A 22,419-nucleotide genomic window follows, 5' to 3' on the forward strand; every position below is an offset into this window, starting at 1 on the left:
TTCCTCATACTTAAAATGTAGGAGTCTCACATAGGAATGGGGTAATTTAATTTATTTGCAGTAAATTTGGTATAAACACTTCAGTCATGATTTACATAATAAAGTGAAGAAGAAGCTAAACTGAATGTATGTATGTAGCATTTTCTGCTGTATACGACGTATCTTATTGCTTGACATGTCAGACTCAAACAAATCACTCTGTTCCCTTCTTTTTCAGAAATGGCACATAAGTCTGAAATGTAACATAATGTGTCAAAAATGCCGGTCTGTGAAGAGTTTGTGTTGAATGGATTTATCTTCCCACAAACTGTGGACTTGAGCAGACCTAAGCTGCATAGTCACACACACTGCAGTATTCAGCCAGAAAGGTAAGGATGTTTTTCTTAAGAAAAAGCCAGTATTTATATTGAAATTGATCATAACAAGTTGTTTACCAGAATTAGGCCGAAAAGCTTTAAAATGTGCCCGACAAATATATAAGGTATTAACTAAACAAAACATGTTGATGCAAAATATGTAGTATATTTGTTGTTGTACATGAAACTGAACACACAAGTGCAGAGAGTGTGTCAATCATTTGTTGGCCATGAATGCACTGCTAGATAAGAATAAAGTATGGACTATATAGACCATATATTAAGTAAACCAGATATATGATCAGCAGCTAGGACACATTGTCTATTTGCTGAGTTTAAATAAGAAACAGCACAAGTTGCCATCAAGCTGCTAAGTCTGTATAGAGAACAAAGAAGCAACCACTTTCCTCAAATATGCGTGATCAGAACATTACTTAGAAAATACTGCATTCCTCAACAGGACCAGCTCTCTCCAACTGGTTCACAACAGCAGATGATGTTCTGGTAATTGAGTATCATAGCCAGGGAACTATATTCTCTCCCACAGACTGGTAACTAACTACAATTATCTAAGCTGTATTCACAGCTTAGATAATTGTACTCACGCAGCTCATCATGGATCCAGTTAACTACTGTCAGCATTATTGTTGTGACTTTTCAAAGGTAAGTTGTTGGTTAGGTCGCTTGGGCTTTGTTGAGTGAATTGTGTTTTCCATAGTCACTAGGTCCCACATAAAAAACTAATAGAGCTCTGTTCTGACCTGGCTCTGTTTTTTTTTTTGTTTGTTTGTTTGTTTTTTTTGTTTGTGTTTAAAGTGCCAAGACATGTTGTTGTTTGTGGTGTTGCAATTGCAATTGTCTATGTTATAGAAAACTTGAATTACAATAAAAATCTTTATTAACACAGTATTAACTATTTTGCTATAGATATTAATTTAAATATTTAAAGGAATCTAGTGTAAAATATTTGATGAGGTCAAATCTGAATACAATTGCAGCCCAACATATTTTGCCATGAACACAGAGGTGACTCACTAATGAATGTAGTTTTCATTAACTGTAAAGAAAGATTTGGATAATATTGAACTTTTTGACTGTCACTTTCTGTTATTGTTGACATTTACATGCTGACTGACTACAAGCTGTTATTGCTGTGTCTTGTGTATGCTTTCTTTTCAATCCATACTTATTGCTGTGTTGCTTTCACTTGAACAATCCTCGTGATTAATTCAAAACATCTTGATTAATAGATGTCCAGTACAAAGGTACTGCTGTTCCTGCAGAGCCTGTCCCGGAGGAAGCCCCTGGAGCCTGAGGGTGAAGTGTCCAACTTTCGGAGGTGCCTTACCACTCTTGACCTGGTGGCTCTTGGGGTTGGCAGCACACTCGGGGCCGGTGTGTATGTGCTGGCAGGAGAAGTGGCCAGAGTCGTGGCTGGGCCAAGTATCATAATCTCTTTCCTGATAGCAGCCGTGGCCTCCGTATTCGCAGGACTGTGTTATGCTGAATTTGGAGCTCGTGTTCCCAAAACTGGCTCTGCCTACCTCTACTGCTATGTGACTGTGGGCGAGATATGGGCTTTTATCACTGGCTGGAACTTGTTGCTGTCTTATGTCATAGGTAAAACAATGTCCTTCTGAATGCATGCACTGTGAGTGATGGATACTGTCATCTTTAAAAAGTCTTGTTTTTCTGTCCTTATTAACTTTGTCTTCATACTGCTTCAAGATACCTAAAGCATCCAGTCCAAATATTAAGGGACAGGGGTGTTGCATGTTATTTTTCTGTCTTAAAATTCGCCCCTGTTGTATCCTTTTCTACTCATTTAAGGGACTTCAAGTGTAGCCAGAGCATGGAGTGGGACCTTTGATGATCTCATTGGAAATGTCATTGCCAACTCTCTGGGAAAACAGGCTGCAATGGATTTACCTGGATTAGCTTCCTACCCAGACTTCTTCGCAGCTGGTCTCATAATGCTCTTGGCAGGCAAGTATCATAATCAGAATTGACTTTGATGGTTAAGAGCGTTAACAGTATTAGTTTTAAGGGGGTTCCTTGGCTACTGCCCTCTCTGGTATCTAAAGCTTGCTAATTTTTTTAGTGGTGTCCATACAACAGAAGTGACTTCTTCTGTCATGTGACCGAGAGATTCTTGGGAGCCAGAGTCTCTCGATGGTAGGTTTGCAGGTTTGCTGTGGGGAATTCACACAGCTCTCAGTATTTACATTACGCAGCGTTGTTACATCTGTACATCAACTTTTGCTGATGTTGAAGCAAATTCTGCCGGCCTATAGCTTTTTTCAAATGGGTTGTACACCTGAAATTCATGGGTACATTGTATATGATCAACATTCAGAAGACATTTGTATAAATTATCCAAAAGAGTGTCCAACTTTACATTTTGTGTGCGTTTTCTTTCTAGGGATCCTTGCATTTGGTGTTAAAGAGTCGGCCATTGTAAACAAGGTTTTTACAGCAGTTAACATCCTAGTGTTGCTGTTTGTCATCCTCTCTGGCTTCATAAAGGGGGACATCGACAACTGGCACATCAGTGAAGATACTCTCCTAAATGGACATGAGTATGGATTACTTTTATGCACTATTACATTTCAAGCTGCTTGCATGACCATATAAAAACCCATGTGTTCTCCACAGAAACTACACATTCTTGAATGGAACCAGCAGACATGGCAGCTGGGATTTTTTCCCTTTTGGCTTTCAGGGAACATTAGCAGGAGCAGCCACTTGCTTTTATGCATTTGTTGGGTTTGACTGCATTGCTACAACAGGTAGAGTGAACCTGTTCATTGCATAACTCTTGAGATGTAAAGCAGAAGAAAAGTGAAAAAATAACATGCATTAGAACAAAATGCTTTGTTCTTCTTTAGGAGAGGAAGTTCAAAACCCTCAGAAGTCGATCCCCCTTGGGATTGTTGTGTCCCTCCTCATCTGCTTCCTGGCTTATTTTGGTGTGTCTGCTGCCCTGACTCTCATGATGCCATACTATATGCTTAGCATTCACAGCCCACTGCCTGCAGCCTTTACATACATCGGCTGGGACCCTGCAAAGTATGCAGTGGCTGTGGGATCCCTCTGTGCACTGTCAACAAGGTATGAATCACAGCAAGCCATTGGCAAACCCAACTCTTTCTGCAAACTAAGACTAAATTAGAAATCATTGCCCTTCGATATATCTCCAACTAATTTCAGTTTTTGTAATTGTATTTCATACCACAGATTAAAACACAAATAACTAAATGGTTGTTGATGAGTTTTTTGATGTTCTCCTGCAGCCTTCTAGGATCGATGTTCCCAATGCCCCGTGTTCTCTTTGCGATGGCCAGGGATGGGCTTCTCTTTAGGCCTCTCAGTAAGATGAGTGACAGACAGAGTCCTGTCATAGCTACATTGGCATCTGGGGTTGTAGCAGGTAAAACTAGAACCAATATCAGAATCTTGTCTTTACTGCCACATATGTGCACATATTAGGAATTCATTGAGGTGGTTAGTACAATAAACATAACCATACTTCCAGAGAATTCAACAATAAGGAAAGAAAGGGCTTGGTTCTGGGTGGAGCCCTCTGCCAATTACAAACACAAATCACAAGTCTTTTCATTGTATTTTTGTGGAAGTTTTAATGTACTCCTAGTTTGGATTTGTTATAACAGTTTAAGTTCCCAAGATGACAATGTATATTCATGGGAAGTTATATTTGCCATGCCAGAGTAATGACAAAAATACCATCAACTGAATAGGTAGCTAATAATTTAATAGAATATTTTAAGTTTGATTTACCACAAGGAATGTTAGAAAAAGGATCTATTTTTATGTTTATTATGTCTTTGCAGCTGTCATGGCATTATTGTTTGACCTGAAGGCACTGGTTGACATGATGTCAATTGGAACCCTCTTTGCCTACACACTTGTCGCCATATGTGTTCTCATATTAAGGTAAGCATCATTATCATTATCATTAGCCTACATGGAATTATTACCATAATTCCATATTGCTGTATTAATGAAATACCTCCGCTTGATGCTGACCCATTTGGTTGATAAATGCTTCGACAGCAGAAGCACATACACTGTAGTCTAACAAACAATGGTCAGTTATGCAGGTCACCAGGAAACAACGTTTGCCGTATCCCTTATTCTTCTCAAACCTCTGGCTCTGGATGACGATGTATTTCTGTATATCACAGTACAGCACCTTATTTTTAGACCAAGTTTTATTCCATTCATTTCATCCCATTCCATTCCTTGGAGGTGGGGAGTAGTGAACTGTTAAGTATATGAATTGGTTTTGAAATGTAAACATATTTCTTTCAAGTCATTTAAGCCATGTCACATTATTTGAACTCAAAATTAATAGAATCAATTAAGTGAGACTCAAATAGAAGAGTACACATTGCCAGAGGGGACATATCCATAACTACCATATCCAGTAGTTTGATGATGTGACAAGAAACTATTTTTGTGGATATTCCATGACTTTAGTGATTGATACCTTCTTCTTCTTTTCATTTCTTTTGTTCCCTTAAGGCTTAAGGGATTGCCACAGTGAATCCTCTGCTTCCATCTCACCCTATCCTCTGCTTCCTCTTCTCACACACCAGCTTCCTTCATGTCCTCCTCCACTACATCCACAAACCTCCTCTTTGATCTTTGACCTTCTTCTGTTCCAGCCTCTTCTGAAGAAAGTGCTCACCCCATCACTTCCTTATCACCACTATTCCTTCACCATCCATTCATCCACTGATCACCACTTTCACCTCTGGGAAAACTCTGCATCAAATCCAACTCCAGAACTTGGCCTTCTTCTCTTCCTCACAACCTATTGGTGCATAACGACGCACACTTTCAGCATTAACACCTTCAATTTTTCCTGTCATTGTACTAATATTCAGAATATTATTCAGAATCCAACAGTACAAACCCATGTTTTCTCCACTTCAGTCAGTTGCTGAAAATTACAAACTGTCATAAAGTCAGAAGATACTGACAAGAGGTGTGCTGAAAACATTAAAATTAAACTGTATTTAAGAAAATGAAAAACAAGTAACCAGAATGAGATATAAAGGATATAAACATAATCTTAAAAGACTATCTATAGCAGTTTTAGGAATAAATGTTGTGCGACCGCAATTTGGCACATTCATTTCTATTTCCTTATTTTTGCAGGTACCAAGTTGATGGCAGTGAAGATTCAAGTTCAAGCAAAGCTGAATCTTTTACAGTTGGTGGATTATTATGGCCTCCTTTACAAGCCACCACAAGGACATCAAAAAATGTGTCAGTTTTAACTGTTTCTATTGGTAAATGATTTTCTGAATATCCTCCTGACAAAGTGGATTTTCATTGTTAATGATTGTTGGAACTTACATTATGGATGTTCTCCAGTCTTTTTAGCTGTCACCCTGAGCCTTTTCCTATCTGGGGCTGTAGACTTCCTGCAGACTCTTCAGTGGTGGAGTTCACTTTGTGTATGTGTGATAGTACTGATGCTAGTCCTTATAGTCCTGATCATCTGGAGACAACCACAAAGTACAAGCAAAGCTGCTTTCATGGTATGCCATGTTAAAATGCTGATTAACTGGAAGCACATTTAACAACATAGCTCTCTTTAGTTTTTATTGCCCTTGAACTCTTTAATGAAAGACGACTCTGTCATATCTGCAGGTGCCATTTGTGCCATTGCTTCCAACCTTTAGCACCTTTGTCAATGTCTATCTTATGGTTCAACTTGGATCAGATACCTGGATCCGCTATGCAGTATGGATGGCAGTAGGTATGTGAAGAATATCACTAAAAAAATACAGATTTTGCAAAATATGTAAACACTTGAGTATGACCACTGAATTGTTGTCTATTTATTTTTTTTAACAGGTTTAATGATCTACTTCGCTTATGGTGTTCGACACAGTGTGCAGAAAATGAGACTTAAAAATTCACATAGTCAAGTTGAAATTCACACCATTACCACCACTCTGGAGCAAAACTCTGAAACTGGACAAGATCTGAATGACTAAAGAAGTCACATTATTGATTTGATAGTATACACCTGCAGAAATGAATGCTTAAAGGTTAATAAACATGTCATACTGTGCATAAATGTCAAAGTAATTCTTTAAAAAAATCCCAGTTAGTCACAATGGCACCATTTTTTATGTTTTTATTTATACCTTTTACAACTAAATTCATTCCTCCACGAAGTTCATGTGTAAGGTTTTACAATGAATATTTTCCATTATTATTAATCTCACCCAAAAGAGCTCATTGGAGGTAAATGCTGTAAGAAAGTTAGGCTCTTGTATTTAATTGTTTGGCCACCAGTATGGTCAAAGAGGCCGTTGTGTGTACATTTGATGTATTTTCCTTTATGGTGTTTAGCTGTTACTAGTTTTGTATATGAAATATATCCTTACTAAATATATCCTTAGCCCTCTGTGTTATTGGTGTTATTAAACGGTTTTTAATAATGACTATGTTTGCAAAGTGCAACTTTTTCTTATTTTGAAATAAACATGGTGTTTATAACCGAGTACCTAAGTTTACACAGTTGATCATGCAATGATTTTCTTTCTTTCTTTCTTTCTTTCTTTCTTTCTTTCTTTCTTTCTTTCTTTCTTTCTTTCTTTCTTTTTTTCTTTCTTTCTTTCGTTGGTTTATTTACATCGCTTGTGTGAATCTTTCAAACACAGGGCAACCACGGTGTTGAGGGAAAAAAAGATGTTTACAACACGTGATGATAGGAACTGGTGAAAGCCAACTCTGTTTAAGCAGGCTGAGTTTGTATGGGACACAACATGTGAGTCAGTGCTAGCCAATCAGCAGCTGGTAGCTGCGAATTTTAGCCAATCAGAGAGTCGCTCAAGAGCGGAAGCGCATTGTTCAAAAATCAAACGTATTCTGTTTAGTCGTCTCAGCTGGCAGTCAGAGAGCGAAGAGAGCAGCAAGAGTCGAGACGCACAAAGAGCCCTTATTAGGTAAAATCAACTTTAAATTCAGTCACTTCTTAGTCAGACATTTAGTTTTTTTGCATTACATTTAGACTACTAACTTACTGGAACACAGGCGTTCGTCGCACTTTGCACCTTTTCTAAAAGGTAGGCCATGCGGTGTTAAAACTAGGAAAAATGTCTTAGTCGCGGCTTTGCTGCAGTTCTAAATGTTATAAAAATAAAACGCATAGCTCATCTAGTTAGCCAACACGTTGCGTTAAGTGCGTTTTCAAACGTGGACACAGCTTTTCGTTAATAGTTAAAAGCCTTCGCATTGAATTGTTTACGTTAAGTACATGTTAGCTAATGTAAACTAGACTGAAACATGTCTGTACAGTTCATTTAAATGTTAAGCACTATGTAATATCTGCCAGCATAGTCAGCATATTCTCTCGTTATCTCATGCTTTAAGGAGGGATCCTCAGGTTAGCTAGCTTTACACATGCCATTCATTGTTACCTGAAAAACTTGCCGTGTGCTTCTTAGATTTCTGTTCAACGTGAATTGAGCACCTTTGTTTTCTAAAATAATGAGAAATGGCAATACATATTAAACAATTTAACTAACTAAATAGGCTAACACTAATTAAAATCGAAGTGGTTAGATTTGTTGAGATTGTTTATAAACTTTCAATTCCAAAGTGCAAGATTATTGTGATGTAATATATTCAGACTAACAGAACATCAGGCCAGATTCTTCTGCACAGATGCCACACTTGTGGGGCTTTGCAACCATTTTCTTGTTTGACTGCTCAAGCAGGGATTATTTGGCTTCACAGGGAAAACCAGTCTTCAGTGCCTCTCTGTTTTCTCAGCTTTCCTCATGACACACCCTTATTTTACCTACCACTCTTAACACGGCCTGAAGATGGCAGACGTACAGCATACAGAGATTCACTATTTGACAGCATTCTTCAGTTAACAGCAACCTCATGATTAATTACATCCACATTTGTGTGTGAGGCATGTTTAGAAAGGCTTTACTGAGGTAATAATGCATTTTGTCATATTGTCTCCTGCTTCTTCCTCATTCTGAGCTTATTTGCAAAACTACAACATAGTTTTGACATGCTGGCTTTAAAATAAATTGCAATTACTTTCTTCTCATAAATATTTGTCTTCTTTTGTAATAGGTAAACATGGCGCTGTCTTTGTCTTCTCCGTCTGGATTCCCCTTTGATGAGGAGGAAGAAATGGGTGTGTTTGAGTCTACTGCAGCAGAGCACGGAGGCCTGGCCAGGCCACGTTTACCCGAGATCTCTGTCATTTCACCTGGTCTGGACACCAGGCCATCTGTTACAGAACCGGTGAGAGTCAACGGGAGGGTGCATTTTTTTTTTTTTTTTTGGTAATAGGTGTAATAAAATATTTTAAATGCAAACTTATATTTTTACAGTGACTGGTTGTCACCTTTCTTCCATTAATTGGCTCATTGGTGTTTATTTATAATTTGTGCACTTAGAAACCAGCAGTCAAATTTGCAAGCAGTGATGAAGGAACCACAGAGAAGGTGAAGGTTTACCTGCGCATTCGGCCACTTACTGACACGGAGAAAGACAGAGGAGAAGAGCAGGTAAAACTAGCATTCCAAACAAAGTAGTGTTTTCTGTGGCTGTTTTTGTGTGTGTGTCTGTGTGTGTGTTACTTTGAGTACACTTGTGCTATTGTGCCTGAAGTTCACTTCTGTTTTAGGGTTGTGTGACTGTCCAAGATGAAGAGACCCTGCTGCTCCAAGCTCCAAAGGACTCTCAGAACATGAGGACAGCAGAGAGGGGTATTACTCAGAGCATTCACAAATTCAGTTTCTCACAGGTAGGATATGCCATGTTTTCTGATTGGCTGATACATAGAAATGATTGCCAAGTTTCAAACCAGGTTGACTTATTTTTACCCATCTTTCATAGATTTTTGGTCCAGAGACAACACAGCAACAGTTTTATGAGAGCACAATGAAGAAGATGGTAAAAGATGTACTTCAAGGAAATAACAGACTCCTCTACACTTATGGTGTCACCAATTCTGGAAAGACGTACACCATTCAGGGTGAGATTTTCCTCTTATTAATAGTACTGAGGAGAAAAAAATAATAATAGTAGTGGGACGCATGAGCCCAGGTTTTACTGTGATGTCTGTATGTGTTGTAGATTCTGATCTTTTAAGTGATGTTTATTTCATTTACTTTAAGTAGTCATGCTTCAAACATAAATCTTACATATCCAACTTTGACATGCAGGCTGCGGTCGAGATGCTGGCCTCTTACCCCGGGCTTTAGCGTCTCTCTTCAGGAAGCTGCAGGGTCGTCTCTATGGTGCAATGGACCTGAAGCCTGTCTTGTATCGGGATGTGAGGAAGCTTGAACCCAATGAGGTCAAGGTGGAAGAAATTCGCAGAAACTCTCTGCTAAAAGAGGTAAAAGCATTTGATGGTCTTTCCTTGTTACAACAATGTGTCCTAGACATGGTTTAATGGAAGTTTAGGAATGTTAAATGTACAGTATATAAATATACGCAAGTATATTTCAATCTTACATTCCTGGTCCTTTGAGTGCTATTCTTTAAAACGTATCCTGAACTCAAACATCGACAAGAAACTGTAACAGCGAGACAAGTTAATTTCTCATATGTCTATTAATTAATTTGTGTTTTACCGTGTCTATATTCTTGTAGTTTTAACCCTCTTACAAATGAGCTGAGCAAATATTGATTGATTCTAACTAGATAATGTATCCGTTGCTTGGATGACAGTGCTTCCTGCTTTTCAAGGTTCCTTCATTTCTTACACATCTTTCTATAGCTGGTTTATTTTATGTGAATTCATGTTTTAAAACAATGCACCAAATAACAACCTGACAGCTGACAACTGATGAATTTGTTGCAGGATGAGAATCAGTCTTCTCGTCGAGGTGGTACCACCACAGTCTGGGATAGTGGCGTCGGAGGACTCTCCTCTACAAGTAACATTGCCACCCAGCTTGAAGGTAATGCGGATAGCAATATATTGAGTTTAGGAGCAGGTTTTTATTATATGCATTGAAGGGAAAACACATCTGACATTGAAATTTTTTCCACCTCTGTGCAGATACTGAGAGTGTTTGTCTGGAGCCTGACAGCCTTTCACACAGTGGAGGGGACGACCTGGAGGAGGGGGTGCAGTTTTCCATCTGGGTGTCCTTCTACGAGATCTACAATGAGTTCCTGTATGACTTACTGGATACTTCACCCTCCCAGCAGCCCCGAAAAAGAGTTACACTGCGGCTAAGTGATGACAGGCAGGGGAATGCCTATGTGAAAGGTAAGAATGAGTCTTTCACAGAAATCATGTTTGTACTACATTTGATGGCTTGGCTGATAAAGGTTTTTGTTGTTGTTGCTGCTGCTGCTACTCGTATTGCAACAACCTAATTTTTTAGCTACTTCTTCTTACTGTATCAGACCTCACCTGGATCCAGGTCTACAGCGCTGAGGAAGCCTGGAGGATTCTGAGAGCTGGACATCGCAACCAGAGCTTCGCCAGCACTCACCTCAACCAAAACTCAAGCCGCAGGTAGGAATACGTCAAATCTTTGCCTCTCTACATTTTTTATTTATTATGACACAGTTGTTTGATTTACTGCATCTTTGATTTTGAAATTCTCACCCACTTAGCCACAGCATCTTCTCCATCCGTGTTGTGCACATCCACCCAGAGGCACATTTAGGCCAGGCCATGCACGTCAGTGAGTAAGTTCAACGAATGTTACCTTTTCTAAATTTCATTTCCGATTCGTTTTCCGTTGACTCGCGATCGTATAAGTGATAACACAGCTTCTTTATCTCCTTTGTAGACTCACTGTGTGTGACTTGGCTGGGTCTGAACGCTGTAAAGATCAGCACAACGGCGAAAGGATGAAGGAGGCCAATAACATCAATACCTCCCTCTTAACACTGGGACGTTGTATCTCTGCCCTGAGGCACAACCAGAACAAGTATGCTTTCAGATTTAGATTTAATTCTTCTTGTGAATAACATTATTCCGTATCAAAACCAAGCGTACTGGTGGCACATTTTATACAGTAGGCCTGGGTCCAAGTGCTTACAAATGCAGCATATCAATAAGATGAAAGTGCTGAGCTGTTTGCTTAAAATATATTTAAACAATCTCTCCAATAATCCACAGGTCGCGACCCCCTCAGGTGGTGCCCTTTAGGAACAGTAAATTGACCCGAGTCCTGCAGGGCTTTTTCTGTGGGCTAGGAACCTCCAGCATGGTGGTAAACATCAATCCATGTGCATCCATCTATGATGAGACTCTCCAGGCCCTCAAATTCTCTGCTATTGCGACCCAAGTAAGAAAACCTGGACATCAAACTAATCTTAGTGCAACTGGTTTAATGTTGCATCTAGGGATAAGAGAGAATTAAAATGTGCCATCTGTCATTTCAGCTTGTCCATGGCCCATCCACAAAGACCAGAGTGGCCTACATCCTGTCTCTACTTCGTGAGCCAGCAGCCAATGGAAATGACAGCACAGTCATGGAGGAGGAAGAGGATGAAAGTGATGTTGAAGATGGAGATATCACCACGCTGAATACTGAGGTAGCGTCATTAGTGCTAAATATCTCTAATCATAGCCTTGTTTTTGTGTGGAAAGTACTGTTTTCATAGTACTAAATTTATTTAAAATAAGCCAGAAACCAGCAAGTGCCTGTCGTACTAACAGTAGACTTTACTTCATTAAGGCTTTGCTGCAGGCCATTGATGTCCTGAAGAAAGAGGTGCAGCGCCAGCAAGAGGAGAAAGAGGCTCTTGAGGCTAATGTGAGGCAGGAGGTGGTTTCTGAGATGATGGAGGTCATCTCAAACATGCAACAGGATTTCAGGTGTGTGTGCTCTGAAACACCAGCTTTGAATTTGAAAGTTGCCATTTAAAACTACGCACCAGTATGCACATGTAATAAAAGCACGTTTAGCAGTGTTTTAGATGCAATACTTGAAATTTAACTTGCTAGTAGTGGTTTCGTAACACTAAACTTTTAACATATTTTTATTCCATAGAGAGTCCTTGGAGGCTGAGCGGGCTATAATGGAAGAGAGATGTGATGACAAGATAGCTAACCTGCAGAAACATCTGAGAACATACTACAAGGAGGAGCTGGAGGTCAGACTCGATGTTGAGCAAACATCTGTAGAACTTTAATGCATTGTAAATCCCAGTGCTGTTGTTTCACTACAAACATGATCTTTGAATGAACAATTTGGCTGAATAAGATCCATCCCCAAAAGCTGTGAACATGCACAATGTAGTTTTATTTGTAATGCTGATGCTGAATCTGCAGATATATTTGAATTTAAAAGGCATGAATTTTCACCAAATTTTGTTATCCTAGGAGCGTGATCAGGAGATTGAAGCTTTGTCTGCTGCACTTGAAGAAAAAAGGAAGAAGGAAAGTGAAGTTGACCCTGTGACGGCTCCAGTGGGAGACTCTGAGGGCCCTCGACGTTCTCAGCGCCTCAATAGTCAGACTGATCTCAGCAGGCTGCGCGCTGACCTCGACCAGTGCCGTGCTGAGCTGCGCACCAAGTCCCAAGGTAGTTTGATGGCTCTGATTGTGTCAACGTGATGTCGTTGTTAATGGTAGCTAACTGTTGGGTTCTGCTTGCCTGTGCAGAGCTGACAAAGCTGAAGATGCAGCTAGAAGTTCCAGGTTCAACTGGCCATCTCACACGTGTTGTTGACCGCAAGCTGGAGGAGGGTCAAAGGGTCCGTTAGTCCTGAACCAGAACAAAGGCACTTTCATTTTCACCGTGTATGAGACTCTCAGATATACTGAAATTCTGCCTTTTTCCAACAGAACTTGCGTCAACTGCGCCTGGATTTGCAGAGGCTGGGGACGGACCTTCAGGCTAGTGAAAGAGCCTGCTGCCACAACACTGGAGGGCAAAGGCTGCGGCACAAACTAACATATGCGGATGAAACACTAGCCAAACAGGTACAACCACATATACAGTGTGTATTGGAAACTAGGAGAAAATGTTTATCATTTGTAAAGTGAGATTGTGTTTGAAATTGGCACATATTCTGATATGAGAAACATTCAACATCTTAAAAGCTTGATATAAAAAGTTTGTGTCTGCTGCAGATGTAAAATAACGTGCCTGAAGCTAAACTTAAGAAAGGTTTAAAATCAAGAAAATGCTGTTTTGATACTGATGCTAAATATGATGCAAACTTTTCTTAAAGAAATGTCTAATATGTGCAATTCTCATGTTAAAATACTTTTTCTCTCCCATAACTCATTAAAATCTTTGATGCACAGACAGCTTTAAAACTAAATTTAGACATCTAACATCTGCACCAGGTGATTGCTGTGCCAGAGCATGTGCCTTTTTGCTTCACGTTTCTCTTCTGTCACTTAACCTCCCACCTTTTCCTTCACTTCTGCGGTCTTATCTAACCCTGTCGACTGACCCCTGTCTTCTCAGGACCAGATCCTGTTGGAGCTACAGAATAGCATGATGCTGGTAAAAGCTGACTTAAAGCAGAAAGCAGAGACCCTGGCCCAGACTCAGGTCGTCCGTCCTCAGCTGGCCCCCTCAGGTTTCACTTCCTCCACCACACCAGGTTCCTGCAAGAAGAGGGGCTGTGGGGCCAACACACTGTGCGACTTTGAAAACCAGCCTCCACAAAAACAGAAGTTTTTCCAATCTCTGTTCCCGCCGCGCACTCCTTCGCGTAAAAATGCAGTAGCAGAAGCAAATAATACTCCCTACGCACGGATTTTGCGGTCACACCAGCAGTCTCCTCCTCCCAGCCTTCTGACCACGCCGCGTAGACTAAGGGGGAAGTACTGACATACTGAGTTTGAAATATTATGCAAAACAGTTACAATTGCTGATCACTTTATTTTTATATATGCACTTTTTTGCAGTGCAGTCATGGTTATGCCAAATATAGTTATCCAATAAACTTAAAAACCTGTTCAGTGGCTGAAGGACTACATAGTAAAAGTAGTGCATGTGTGTGTTTCTTTGTGTAATCAGCCTATGCAACTCCAACACAGCTTTTGATACTTTTTTTTTCCCAATAAAATCTATTAAGTAGTTTGAGTATAGTCACTTTTTAAACTGCACTCCATCATAAAATACAAAGAATGTTTTTGCATAGTATGTATGCTTTATTCCAACTATTTACATGTATACAGCATTAGTAGTATTTGGGGAAAAAACTTTATTCATCAGGGTGTAAAAGAGATGAGATTCAGAGGAGACACCCTCCTGACCGGAGTGTTGTTGTTTGAGAGCGGTGTGAACATATCTGCTGATGGTGTCTCAATGGGATCTCTGACCTGTGAGATCTGCCTCAGCAAAGCCTTTCCCTCTTCACGTGCCTACAGAGTGACCAACAGCAGATATTATTACTGCAGTGACTAGAACAGGGTGCCAAGTTTAGAAAGGAAAACACTTACGTCGTTGTAGTCACAACAGCGCTGGGCACAGAGGGACGCCTCATCGTAGAGCTTGTTCTTGAAGTAGTACTGACCCAAGTAGCGCAGGGCTGTGCTCACCTCAGCATGCTCCAGTTGTTCCTGGCAGGACAAGAAAAATGTCTTCCATTCAGCTGCTACAAAATTAACATTACATCCAGATTATGATTAGCCAGTTCTAAAACTGCTTTGACTTAAATGGGCGAATTTACTATAGACTGTATAAAATATTTAATATATAATCTATGGGTTTAACATATGGGAATGAACTAGCTAAGACAGTCTCTATAAGTGTTACAGGCTTTAGAAGAAAATATGACTTGCAGCTTTCCACTTCAAATGTGAAATTCAGTCAGTTAAAAATCTAACACCGTGTACTGAGGACTGGTGTTATATGTTAAAATCCTTACCCCACAGGAGAAAATGTCTTGGATGTACAGCATGTAACACTGGGCAGCATCATCACACTCATTCAGCACTTCATGGAGCCTGTCAAAGAAAAACATTTCACTTTTAGCTTTTTCAGGGGAAAAAGCTGCAGATCACAGCTTCATTAAAAACATCTAAGCTTCTTCCTGGTTGTGCCTTCCTGTTTATCTCACAGTCAGGATAGGGTGATAATCACTTACTTTGCCAGTTTGAGTAGAGCCATTTTTTCCACATCTCCGACAGAGTATGCCCTCCAGTAACACTGAATAAAAACAGAGTGTCGTGATGTAAATGAAATTAATTTATTGCGCAAACTGCGAGCCACTCAAAGTTGGAACATGTGTACCTTCTTGGCTTCGAATTGCTGGGACAGTTTTTCGTAACTTTCACCCAGTGCGACCAACATGCGTGAGTCATTAGGTCTAGAAAAGAAAATGAAACAGGGACAACATTTAAAAAAAAAAAAATTTCTTTTAAATGACGGCATAAATGCCTTTTATTTAGTTGGAATCCTTACCTGAGCTGATGAGCCTTTCGATAATAGTACAAACAGTAAAATGGCATCTTGAGGATTTCATATGTCTGACCCAGACCATACCAAGCACGGTAGTCACGCTTGTTCACTTCAATGGCATGTCTGATAGAAAAACACCAGGAACAGCAACAGGGTTGATATACTATTCCACACTTGTGTGAGAAGTTCTGGTAATGAATAAAATCATGTCATTCATATTTTGAGCAACACAGTGGGACATCAAGTCTGACCTGTAGGCCTGAATGGCAGCTGAAGTGTTCTTCATTTCCATGTACTCATGGCCCATGAGGGTCCAGGCACCAAGACAGCGAGGGTTCAGTTTAAGGGCCCGCTGGAAGTAGAGAGCTGCTTTCTCATGCTGAGAGCGCAAGCTGTAATAGTTACCTGTGGGTGAGACAAATGACTTGGGTAACACTTGTGTAGAAAATATTGGTTTCACAATATGTCTATAAAGATAATAGAAGACATTTATTTACAAGTGGTACATGTGAAGCTATAAATATTTTAGATTAGATTTCAAACAATAAACTATTTTTGAAATACTATTATATTTTCTCAGCTAATGTGCTCTTCAAATTAAAAACTGTAGTCAAAATTTGATCTGCTTAAGTCAATGCTCACCAATAACACAGCACGTCTCCACCCTGTACTTGTCAATCTCCACCAGGTTGTGGGCCAAGTAGCTCAACTCTGGTTTCATGCTCTGTGAAAGCATGCAACCGTCAGTCATTCAGTGGCAACATATTTTATTAGTTTTACGGAAAAAAAATAAAAAAATCAATCCGTTATATGAGTTTTTTTTCCTACTTTGATCCTCTGCAAACCAGTGGACTCCAGAGATAATTCAAACAGTGTGAAAACAGTGTCTTCCTGCAAACCACTTCATTCCAACTGAATCATATCCAATAACATTATAAATAAATAACTTACTTTGACATATAGCAGGTTAGAGAATGTGTCCATGTTGTCGATTCGATATGGATCCTGCTCCCTCAACTCATTGAACAGAGCCAAAGCTTGGTCAATATCTGCAAAAAATGGAGACAAAGTACTGTAGAGACTTATCCTGTACACGCTGACATTTTAAATTCTTACCTGAAACTAAATAAATATACCTCTGATGTTGTGGTAGGCCACAGCAATCTGTGAGATGATGTAGGTGCTCTTAGAAAAACCAGCCTCTATCAAGTCCTGGTATTTCTGCAACGCTTCTTTAATCATCTGCAGCTCTGTGTACATGTGGGCCATGAAGAAGTCTTTAATCCAGCAGTCTGGCAGAGACAGTGACTTCAGCTAAAGAGAAATGGAACGGATGAGAATCACGTCAGGAGGATTCAAAAGCTAATGAAGATTAGGATGGTCTTAATTCTGTTTGAAAATACAAAGAATACTTTGCAGGATTGCTTTATGGGGTTAAATGGTTAATGTTGACCTGGATAAAAGAATTTCTACAGTTTCATGAATTGTTACCATTTCAATATTGGTGACAAGGTTACTAAGCTCCAGCCATGCTCCCCAGTGAAGAGGAAGTGCATGTACTGCTTCAACAAACACTTCCACTGCCTCCTTCAGAAGATCCAGCTTTCGAAGAACCACTCCATACCTGAGTTTTTAACACATAAGGTACAGTTCATAAGTAACTCATCCTATGGCTCTGCACATTGTCAGAAAAATGTGTAGACTTATGAAGAAAAGCCTACAGATAGAGGGTAAAGCCGTCCAACTCTCCTGCGTTGTGCTTCTTACTGAGCTCAACCCTTAGTTCCCGGAGAGCTTCATTGCGCACCTGACCCTTCTCCAAAGGACCTGAACCCACACATAAAAATACAAAAAGTTCAGTGAACAAGGATAATAAAACTCAAAGTTATCTTTTATTACTCCAAACAGACAGTACTCACCTAAGCTGTCCACAGTCTCATCATCCTTCTTTTTCTCCCCTGACTGAAGATGGAGAAGAATACTCATCAAAATGTTTCACACATACAGCAATCCAAGTAAAAGCTGTCTTGTTGTGGAATTAGATGAGGATGTGGATGAGCTTAAGATCTACAGAAGCTTACCAGATAGCGGGAATACATATAGAGGAAATAAGCCTTCTGACTGCAGCAGCCTTTCAGAAAGTAGGCAGCACGATCATATTCTTTCAGGTCAAAGTATGATTTGGCCAGTGTAAGTGCATCCAGGTCTTGTGCATCTTCCTGTATTAGGGGCAGAAAAAACAAAAGAAAAGCAATTTAAATCATTTTTATCAAAGAAACTGTTTTCATTGAAGTAACTGTATGAGCTACAAATGATTACCATCGATTTCCCACTCTACATTAAAATACTGCCAGCAGAGGACAATATAAATGTATATGATGTATATTTTATCTTTAACTGCTTGCTTAGGAGATCTACTATGTTTTAATGGTCATATGTATAACTATCAAATGATAGGTCTGATCATATTTTGCATTTCGTTTATATCAAGAATCAAGCAACCAAATATTAAATCTTTAAAAGTCAAAATTGTAGCTCATTCATCTCTGTCATAGAGACCATGAATATAGTGACATCATCAAAAATTACTAAAAATATGTGATCATTCCACTGACTGACTTATTCATCTAATTAACATCACAACACCACATACAATGTCCTGCTGCTACAGTAAAATACTTGCAACCTATTTTTCAATCAGCTTTGTTGACTATTTTTATTTTCTAAAAAGTAATTCAGAAATTAGTTGGCCTCCTGAAATATTTAATTGATTAAATTAAAGTTCCAATACAGCAGAACAATATACAACCTCTGTAAATGGGACTGGTGGGGGTAATTCATCCTTGGGAAGAGGGTCCAAGGCAAATGCCAATTCAGAAGCCCTAAATAAAAATACAGGAATCAGGTGATATTACTGTGACATTGAGGCTTAAGAGATGTGTATATACTTGTTAGGTCAATTTTGTTAGTTCTTCAAGCAAACAACACAAAAACGGTGCCCAGCTATTTTCTCTTTACTAATCGACAGAACTAATATTTAGACCTGTCACGGTATTTGGTTTGATTAAAAAATGGCTTGCATTACACTTAACTGCTTAATGCGTATACGCTTTCATATGGTAACTTATATTACTATATGACAGGGGCAGTACCAACTGTGACAAATGTGTTAATAAGAGCAACGAAGGCAGCCCAGTAATGCAAAAGGAACATCGTCGTTACAAATAATGCAACTTAATAACCGGTACTACTCATAAACCTTTGCAGTGGTCATGTTTAATAGTACAAGCATATCCTGACAGCGACGTTATCGACAGACTTGCAGCATGCAGCATGTTATATGTTTAAGATATTACACAAACAGCTAGCTAACGATATACGATGTATTAAAATGAAACTTGTCATTAGCAGTGCTAACGTAGCTAACGCACAGATAACTTGGCGCTTTACAGTTGTCAGTTAATAAGTAAACAAAGCAACAAGACATGCAGTTAATGATAGGTTATCCGCTGTCGTTCTCACCACTTTGCGCTGTGTAAAAGTCCTCTTTCTTTACAAAGCGATATCACTGATATTAACTGTTTCTTGATTTGCACCAGGTCCCCAAACTCACTGCAGAGAGCCGCCATTTTCATATTGTACCAAGCGAGCCCACGATTGGTGGAAGTTTGGCAGGGATAGCTCGGCTCCGCCCTCTTCCTTCATGACTTCACTTCCCTGTCTTCTTCTTCTTCTTCTTCTTCTTCTTCTTCTTCTTCTTCTTCTTCTTCTTCTTCTCATACGTCGACGTCACCGCCATATTGGATGGGGTTTGTTCATTTTTGACAACATGTAGTCAAAGTTGATCTTTGCATCTCTTGATGCTGATTTTAAGTTTCTTTAAATGAATGCATTTATGTTACTTAACTGATATGGTCTTCAACCTGCTGTCATAATGAGTCTAGTACACACACTGGTTTGGTGCTTACCTATGTCAAAAACATATAAGGAGTAAACAAATAATCATCACATTAAAAGTGGCATACGTGATTCTTCATATTTGTTTGTATTGCAGATATATTAGTGTGTGTAAATTAGTGAATAAAAGGCATTAACTTAAATGACTTTTTATGAATTTCGGTCCATTTCCAGGGCAATATCTGACACATTCAATATGATGGACACGCTGACGTATCGCAGCAACGGGCCAACACGTTCGATGAGCCACCTACGTGTAGCCTACATGTTCATGCTTTTTTCCCCCTTCTATTTCTTCTTCTTTTTCTTCTCGGCATGCACAATGTACTACTGTCACTGACAATTTTATTCTAAACTTAGTGTCCATTCAGTTACAACGCTTTCATAATTCTAATTTCCATAATTCTTTTCATTTCCCTCAATGCCTTGTGAGAGTTATTTTTAATTTACCCCCGCTCCAACCCATCCCCAATGGATATAATGCACTGGAATGTTGGAAACTTTGTCATCCTTGGAAAGCTTTGGTGGACCAAGGGGTGGCCGTATAGCTACATAAATTGTTGTCTCAATAAGTGTTTTATAGATAGCAATAAGCAGTCATAGTCTTACTCCTTTTGAAGAATTAACAAACACAAATCTAACAGCCTCCAAAAGAATAATTTCATGTTAATAATGTCTGCATGTTGGTCTGCATTCTCAACGCAGTCATATCTACCAGTCTGTGTATTTTTCATGATACTTCTCTTTATCAAGCAAAAACTATAATAAAGGGAAAGTTGGAGAAAAGTTTGGAGCTGTTGGAAATTTTAATACTAGTGGTGTAATATATTACAATTTAGTGATTACAGAAACTGAAAGATGTGAACAGGGACATCTTTGTGACCCTGGAGACAGTTGCCAATTTTGTTCAGGCTGTAATCCAAGATGCAACATGATTAATGCTTATCAATGTTTAGAAGGAAATACATGAGTTGATGTTGTCAACTCTTACACAAGACTCTTAATTGTTGTTGCAATCATAATCATTACCTCATCTAACTGTTTCTTTTTTCTTTTTTCTCACAATTTTTCTGACAGTTTGATGTCATTGAAGTGACAGTGACATTTAAAAATGACAGTGACCACATAGTACGTATTGCAAAACTGTTTCCTTTACCTACAATCACATAGTGCATAGAGCCATCACAACGTCGTCAGAACCTTTCACTCTATATTTAGCGTTTGGTTGAGACCCTTGGTAGCTGGGGGCTTACAGCTCTGTTAACCTAGGGCTTTACAGTTATTTCACATCCAAAACTTCAAATGTGGGATATTCCCACCATCGGCCATGCAAATCGAAGTTAGAATGTAGTATACCCAAAGGGTCAGGGTTCAATACTAACTGAACTTAACTACTTAGGTCATTTTGAGGTTACCACAACAAAAAAAAATATGCTTTGGATGATGTTTACCCTGGGCTAGATGCACAGCTTTTAACGTTATATGAAAAATTAGTGTTGCTAAACTTTGCTGGCTGTATTTCTGGAACTGGTGCTATAAACTATAACCCACTGTTACTATCATGGTAAATGGTCTTGCTCTTATATAGCGCTTTTCTACCTACTCAAAGGTATGGTACACTCAGGGGATCGAACCGCTAACCCTTCGGTTCATGGACAATCCGCTCTACCTACTGAGCCATAGCCGCCCCCGACAGACAAATAGGGAGTTTGTACTTATTACCAGCGTATCACGCCACCATGTAGGTGCTGTTTATACTAATTGAACTGCACTAGTATGACTTTAATCTTTGAGTGCTTTCTGATGGCTCCTAATATATTCCTGCCACTATTTACAAAAAAAAGCACAAGTGTGGTTAAATTGACTTTATTCTACTGTAGTAATACTTTCATAAATAAAAGATAATTTACTCCACACCCGTTGGTCCAATCTCTGTTAGAAGTGTTGTTAAGGAGATTAATACAAGCGTTGCTATGGTCTGCTAAACCTATTCTCTTAGTATCCTCTGAAACTACATGGCATCAATGTCTAAGTCAGCAGTGAGTGTGGAAAGAGCAGTAACATTATGACTCTTTCTTGTACCAATAATGATTCTTATTTGATTACCGGGCCTGCTCCTGTCACTGGACTCTGGGCTCGGCCCTGCTCCACTGGTGCAAAGCTGATACAGCTCATCATGTCCTTGTCTGTGAAGATGAGCAGCGTCACTGATTTTGGGATTTCCACCATACTATAGAAAAACAAGCTTCTTTGCATAATATCAAAGTTTGTCTGTAGCTATAGCCTTTTGGTATCACACAGACCCTCATTAAATGAAAATGTACTCAGTGCCGCAAAGGCAAATCTTTGCCTGGTGCAAAATTTGATAGGAATTTGTAACCCACCCCCTTCCAGACTCTAAGACTCCAATGTATTCAATGACTCAATAAATCTGAGACCAGAATGAGTCCTTGAAACGATAAACCAGCAGGTGTTCACGCTGAGCTGCTACTAAAACCCACATGACAACAGTTAAATGAACTTTGATCGTAGAGAAGGCTTTTTTGGCAGAGCCTTGTAATGTGTGGGCTGGAAACATCTTTTTCATACACAAAGGAAACAGTGTTGTGTGATCACAGATCTCAGACAGCTTCCTTGTGCCAAAGTATATCCACAGCTGCATTTTGCATCAATGGGGCAAAGGAATTTAAGTGGGCAAT

General features: G+C 39.4%; 3 protein-coding genes across 4 annotated transcripts; 2 read left to right on the plus strand and 1 right to left on the minus strand.

Moving 5' to 3' along the window:
• The first annotated feature begins 877 nt into the window (after positions 1 to 877).
• On the plus strand, positions 878 to 6,898 carry zgc:175280 (cationic amino acid transporter 2 family protein). The gene is made up of 12 exons (XM_047607221.1): positions 878 to 1,019; positions 1,607 to 1,976; positions 2,187 to 2,342; positions 2,779 to 2,935; positions 3,012 to 3,145; positions 3,245 to 3,467; positions 3,650 to 3,786; positions 4,208 to 4,310; positions 5,541 to 5,674; positions 5,760 to 5,926; positions 6,039 to 6,147; positions 6,246 to 6,898. The coding sequence occupies exons 1-12, from the start codon at positions 972 to 974 to the stop codon at positions 6,386 to 6,388; spliced, it is 1,881 nt and encodes a 626-aa protein (XP_047463177.1). The 5' UTR covers positions 878 to 971; the 3' UTR covers positions 6,389 to 6,898.
• A 345-nt stretch (positions 6,899 to 7,243) lies between these two features.
• Positions 7,244 to 14,443, plus strand: kif20a (kinesin family member 20A). Of its 2 annotated transcripts, none has more exons than XM_047607858.1 (19): positions 7,244 to 7,345; positions 8,493 to 8,666; positions 8,822 to 8,932; positions 9,052 to 9,171; positions 9,264 to 9,402; positions 9,593 to 9,768; positions 10,237 to 10,336; positions 10,438 to 10,650; positions 10,791 to 10,902; positions 11,004 to 11,078; positions 11,183 to 11,323; positions 11,515 to 11,683; positions 11,781 to 11,933; positions 12,077 to 12,216; positions 12,392 to 12,494; positions 12,724 to 12,925; positions 13,006 to 13,097; positions 13,189 to 13,326; positions 13,820 to 14,443. In XM_047607858.1, exons 2-19 carry the CDS (start codon positions 8,499 to 8,501, stop codon positions 14,186 to 14,188), a joined length of 2,721 nt encoding a protein of 906 aa, XP_047463814.1. In that variant the 5' UTR covers positions 7,244 to 7,345; positions 8,493 to 8,498; the 3' UTR covers positions 14,189 to 14,443. The 2 variants fall into 2 exon arrangements, with proteins under 2 accessions (XP_047463814.1, XP_047463815.1); XM_047607859.1 differs by having other exon boundaries at positions 7,319 to 7,465.
• A 47-nt stretch (positions 14,444 to 14,490) lies between these two features.
• Positions 14,491 to 19,441, minus strand: cdc23 (CDC23 (cell division cycle 23, yeast, homolog)). The gene is made up of 16 exons (XM_047607860.1): positions 19,286 to 19,441; positions 18,573 to 18,645; positions 17,845 to 17,982; positions 17,683 to 17,725; positions 17,485 to 17,590; positions 17,255 to 17,387; positions 16,900 to 17,077; positions 16,715 to 16,812; positions 16,406 to 16,487; positions 16,015 to 16,168; positions 15,767 to 15,886; positions 15,596 to 15,671; positions 15,450 to 15,511; positions 15,231 to 15,309; positions 14,803 to 14,922; positions 14,491 to 14,724 (listed from the first exon to the last, which is right to left on the minus strand). The coding sequence occupies exons 1-16, from the start codon at positions 19,396 to 19,398 to the stop codon at positions 14,572 to 14,574; spliced, it is 1,728 nt and encodes a 575-aa protein (XP_047463816.1). The 5' UTR covers positions 19,399 to 19,441; the 3' UTR covers positions 14,491 to 14,571.
• Between the last annotated feature and the right edge of the window lie 2,978 nt (positions 19,442 to 22,419).

Source organism: Mugil cephalus, chromosome 15, assembly GCF_022458985.1.
Source record: "Mugil cephalus isolate CIBA_MC_2020 chromosome 15, CIBA_Mcephalus_1.1, whole genome shotgun sequence".
NCBI classification, from domain to species: Eukaryota; Metazoa; Chordata; class Actinopteri; order Mugiliformes; family Mugilidae; genus Mugil; species Mugil cephalus.